The sequence below is a fragment of the Salvia splendens genome, chromosome 6, assembly GCF_004379255.2.
Source record: "Salvia splendens isolate huo1 chromosome 6, SspV2, whole genome shotgun sequence".
Taxonomy (NCBI): Eukaryota; Viridiplantae; Streptophyta; class Magnoliopsida; order Lamiales; family Lamiaceae; genus Salvia; species Salvia splendens.
The window spans coordinates 20432128-20437736 of NC_056037.1; the positions used below are offsets into that span (position 1 = coordinate 20432128).

Here is a 5609-nt window from a genome sequence, read left to right on the forward strand (position 1 = left end):
TTCATTTTTTAATGAGGAGTGGACAGCCTTGTTATGTTTTTTAACACATTATATAATTCATAACTTGATGGAGTATAATTGATCTTTGCAATTATATTCATGGATATTATATCTCCAATAAAAAATGCTTATAATTTAATGTAAAACTGTTCCTAAACTAATCGCGCATGAAAATGGAAATGAAAGGGCCGTATAATTAACCACGTTTTGTTCCTCTATTTGTCTGACCAATTCAAATTCAAATTCAAATTCTTGAACAAAATGATATGAAAACCCTGATTCAGTTTTTAGCGCAGCGAGAGGCCGAGAAAGAGTAGGTTACTTGAGTTAGAGATTTTCAGTGACTACGATAAATGGAAGCTTCACGGAGAAGAGGCGGCGGCGGAATGGTGCGTATATCACCGTTACAAACAACTCGGTCCAGCGATAGGGCGGTGAGAAATCCGCGATTGGGGGAGGGGAATTTCCGCGGAAAGCACGATAAAGATGGAGGCGTCAATGTGCAGGTCATTGTGCGGTGCAGGTTAGAAATTAATTTAGTTCATTAATAATTTTATTTTTGTCTCAAGTTCTGTTGTAATGTTGTTTCTTTTGTAATTTGTGTTTATTGATAGGCCTTTGAGTGAGGATGATGAGGTTAGATTGCATGCACCTGCGGTGATTTCTTGCAATGACAGCAGAAGAGAAGTTTGCACGGTTCAGAGTGTTGCAAATAAGCAAATTGATAGGACTTTCCTATTTGACAAGGTATGGCTCTACGTTTGCTTTGTTTCTTTTTTTATTTTATTTAAAACCTGATTTGCTCAATTTACTGTAAGAAAGACTAGAGAGAGTTGAAGACAGATATATGAGAATGCAACACGCAGTGAGTCTTGAGAAGGGAAAAAGAAGACCGTTGGTGCCCATTGGATTAGTTAGTTAGTTGATAGAGGAGTTATTGTGTGTGATGCATAGCTAGCTTACATAACGTGTATAGTGTAGTAGTATATATAAGTCTTCGCTCATACTTTGTATTCATTCGATCCATTTTGAGTTAATAAATAAAATCTCTCTTTCTCTCTTGTTTCCATAGTTAGTAGTATGGAGTATATGTGTTGATGTTCAGTAGTTTCCGCATTTTCCATTGCTGCAGTTAAAATTTGCTCTAGTTTCCCAGTTGTCTGTGATGAATACTATGATACTTGTATAAATTAGGTCTTTGGTCCATCATCCCAACAAAAGGATTTGTACGATCAAGCAGTTACGCCCATAGTATTTGAAGTTTAGAAGGCTACAATTCACCATCTTTGCCTACGGGCAAACTGGAACTGGGAAAACCTACACTATGGAGGGTGGGTCAGGAAAAAAGGTTTGATATGGAGTCTTTAAATTTTAGTGCCCTCTATGCTGCAATGTTTAACAAATGGTTTTGGATTAGACTCTTCCATTGCCAGAATGGTGATATCCCAAGTGATGATGGGGTATTCCAAGAGCCATTAGACAAATTTTGACATCTTAGAAGCTAAAAACAGCTGGAGTACAGCTTGAAGGTCACATTCTTAGAACTGTTACAATGAGGAAAAACAGATCTTTTGGCGCCAAAAGAATGTTCGAAATTCGTACAAGACAAATCAAAGAAACCAATAGCCCTCTTGGAGGATGGAAAAGGGGGAATTTTTGTTAGGGGATTGGAAGAAGAAACTGTGAAAACAGCTGATGAAATATATAATATCTTGGAGAAAGGTTCTGCCAAGAGGAGAACAGCAGAGACCCTTCTCAACAAACAGAGCAGCCGTTCTCACTCTGTATTTTCTATCACTATTCATATCAAGGAGTGTACTCCACATGAAGAGAAGATGATCAAATGTGGGAAGCTAAACTTAGTCGACCTGGCTGGCTCAGAAAATATTTCACGTTCCGGTGCAAGGGAGGTTAGAAATCTGTGCTAAGGCTTTTCTCTTGGCCTTTTCTGAATGAACTCACCAACCAACTTGATACAAAATTTAAGTTGGAAGCAAAATAAAATTATTTTTCATTACAATATTATAATAATGTTATGAATATAGTATATTTTATTTTCTTCACCAGGAAAGAGCAAGGGAAGCAGGTGAGATAAACAAAAGCTTGCTGACACTTGGTCGAGTCATAAATGCCTTGGTTGAACATTCTGCTCATATACCCTACAGGTAGATAATTGTGTACTCTTTTTATTTATAATTTTAATAAATATTAATGTATTACTTATTACTACTACCTACTATTACTGTTCCTTACTACTCATTACACTTACTTACTTTTACTCCATTTTTTATTTATAATTTTATAATCTAAATCTATACATATTAAACCACAGTTTTTCCAGCTCAATTTTCCCGCCCAATTTTATAAAATATGGCTTAAACGTATATTAACTTTCTTAGCTACATATTGGCGAGTAAGCTTTTGCAATTGAATAATTACCATTACGTGAATATTCATGGGGTAATAAGCCGCTTAGTGAAAAAGTCAAACTTTGTTAGAAAGACTCGAGTGACTAAATGAACTATTTCCTCCCACTTTATATTCGAGCCTCGGATCTATGTGGAAGTGAGAGGACATTATGAGTTGATATACTCCTTCCATCCCAGCTCAAGTTTTATTGGCCGTTGTTTAAAATGATAAAAATAGTTCAAGTGAAAGAAAGTGACAGTAAAAGAGATAATATAGAAAGAATCGTTCAGCATTCTTACCCTACTTTATTTTCTTTATATTTTTACTATTTATTATCATTTTTTTTTCCGAAACTCCCGGTGAAAAACAGTCACTCCCTTAGAAATGAGAGGAGTGTGTCTTAAGAGATCGGTCAGATCAGTATTGAGTTGGCAATTTCCATAATAGAGGCGGTCATATCATTTTAAATCTATCAAAAAAAAAAATTGATCTTAAGATTGAAATATGGTGAACATTTTATACACAAGTAAAATAGACAAAAAGCTTATTCCAGAGAAGTTTTAAACAGCCTATAAATATGGCACTGAGGGATTCCTAATAACAAAATTTCTCAACCTAATTCAGTTTCTCTCTCAATTTTACATGTTTAGTAAACATGTTCTTATTCACGACATTCATCGCCTTTCAATTTCATCAGTTTAGTATCCGGATTTGCTCTTTAACAAATACTCTCATAATGTCACGACCACCCTTACTAAGGATAGTGAAGACGGGGAAAACGTGACGAGGGGATGGACTAAGGAGCGGGGAAGAAAAGAGGGACGCAAATAGGAAAACCCAATTAACTTCAAAAAGAAATATTTTAGTTTATTGAAAAGTTAAGCAACGGATTTAGCCTCAAAATACTTAATGTCATAAAACAGTATTAAATAGTGCGGAAGACTTCTAGAAATTAATTTCAAACACGGCAGCGAAAAAACAAGTATTTAAGAGCCTATGTATGAAGACACGACGCATCAGGAATTTCTTAAGGCTCGACTCAACATCCGCCGCAACATCACCGCTCAACCTGCACATAAAGAAAACATATGCATGACTGAGTACTTGATATACTCAGTGGACACGCGCCAAAATATTTGATAGAAGTTATGTCATCCATACCATAGTGAACTTGAGTTTTAACATTTTAGAAAAGAAATATCATCGAGTATCACAAAAACAGTTTCATAGCCTGGCCATGCAAATCAATCTCCCCACTTTCTCAACAACCAATCATTCACATCCTCTTACCATAGTGCGACGAAAGTGTGGCCACACTATTCGCCCACGAGACCGGCCGACTAGCAAGGACGGCTCACGATCCCCTCTGTGTACACAGCCTGATAGGGTTTGCGGCCCTACTCAGACCCGAATTCGTTTATCATAGCCCTATAGCCTAATGGAGCAAACTCACAAACTAGGCATCAAGCACAATCTCAACATAGCCATATAGCCTAACGGAGCAAGCTCAAACAAACTCGACATCAGGCAACAATCTCAACATCAAAACAATCACGACATGACATAACACTTTAAACCACCCTTATAGCTCCACAATCATACTTTTGAAACGTAAAAGAGTTTAGTAAAAGAAAGGCCCACCTCGATTGCTTACAAACACGATTCACAACTTATTGAAATCCTTGCTCTTCGTACCCACGTACGCACAACAACCATTATCAACATCATAACCACATAATACAACACAATCAGTTTTCTATCAACACATTACTCATGCATGTCCTATCGTTCTTTCATCGTTTTCTTATATTGCTCATCCCAACGTTCACCATCTTAAACGAAACGAACACTCAAGCATACATCAACGTGTAACACATAGCCACATCATATGATACGTTTCGTATTCACACATGTATCATTTATTCACTCATAACTTGACAACATGTATTATTTTAACATGACAGAAATCTGGCAGAACTGCGCAGTCGTTTTGTAGAAATCATTAAAAATCCATTCGACCTCCGTTGGGGCTGAAATCTTATCACAACATAGTAGACACATCAAAGATCATCCAGTTAAAATTTCACATCAAAATCACATCTTTAGGTCGGTCAAACCAAAAACGAAACTCACTAGGCGAGAATACAAATTCTGACAGAACGACGAAGTTAACTTTAAAAATTCATTTAAAATTCATCTTTCGTCAAAAGAGGCTGAAATTTATACACAACATAGAAGACATCTCAAATTTTACTCAGTTAAAATTTCTTGCGAAAATAAGATCGTTTGGTTGGTCAAACACACGTCGGAATCTACTGTTTGAAGATCACAGTTTTTATGCTTCACAAATTCGAACTAGGGTTTATCTATCAGTCATCCAAACACATATATTCATGCTTCCAACAAAAAATCATGCTTCAAAAAGATCTCACAACCATGTTCTCATATATTCACATATCATTCACCAACGAATCATCCACAACCTCACACATACACATACATAAACGCATATCCACTACTTTCTCATGCAAAACATCAATCCCAACCGATTAATTTTTAGATCTATGATTTATACACTCACTATATGCATGAGGGAGTCAAGAAACATGGGTTCAATGGAATGAAGAGAAAGAGAATTCAAATATACCTTTCTTGTTAAAAAACAATCGGTAGGAAAGATAATTTGATGCGATAATGGGGCTAGGGTTAGAGTTTGCTTATTATTCCTCTAGGTTTAATCCCACACTTAAATAAAATAATTAAATTGGTGGGGGAATAAAATAAATCCCACAATTAAAAATGAAAGTAGGCGTGTGGAATGAGAGAGATCAAGGAAAAAATACTTAAATCCTTAAATCCTTAAATCAAATAGGAATATGATTCAAATTTGGTAAGATATGGTAATATTTAATTGGATTTTAATTCAAGGAATAGACAAACAAGATACCAATTAAATCCACAAAATAATTCCTTCTCCTAATTACTAGGAGAAGTCGAAAATCTCCAGGGATGGCATAATTTAGTTTGGATTTAATTTGGATAAATATCCCAAAGCAATTAATTAAATCCAAGAAATAAATTATTATTTCCAATAAATAGGAGGGCCCGAAAATTTCAAAATAAAATAGCTAGAATGATTATGCATGATCCCATTAATTTAATTCACACATTGGTAGCTTAATCACATTAACTCACATAAC

General features: G+C 35.6%; 1 protein-coding gene across 1 annotated transcript; it reads left to right on the plus strand.

Annotated features, from left to right (window-relative positions):
* Window positions 1–274: 274 nt before the first annotated feature.
* LOC121807850 (kinesin-like protein KIN-5D) lies at window positions 275–843 on the plus strand. Its single transcript, XM_042208191.1, has 3 exons — window positions 275–523; window positions 615–747; window positions 823–843. Exons 1-3 carry the CDS (start codon window positions 354–356, stop codon window positions 835–837), a joined length of 318 nt encoding a protein of 105 aa, XP_042064125.1. The 5' UTR covers window positions 275–353; the 3' UTR covers window positions 838–843.
* The last annotated feature ends 4766 nt before the right edge of the window (window positions 844–5609 follow it).

What these genes read in the sequence shown, in the direction of transcription:
- LOC121807850 (XM_042208191.1), top strand. Translation starts at nt 354, where the DNA reads ATGGAAGCTTCACGGAGAAGAGGCGGCGGCGGAATGGTGCGTATATCA. An exon ending in CAGGTCATTGTGCGGTGCAG is followed by an intron (nt 524 to 614) that starts GTTAGAAATTAA and finishes GTTTATTGATAG; the next exon opens with GCCTTTGAGTGAGGATGATG.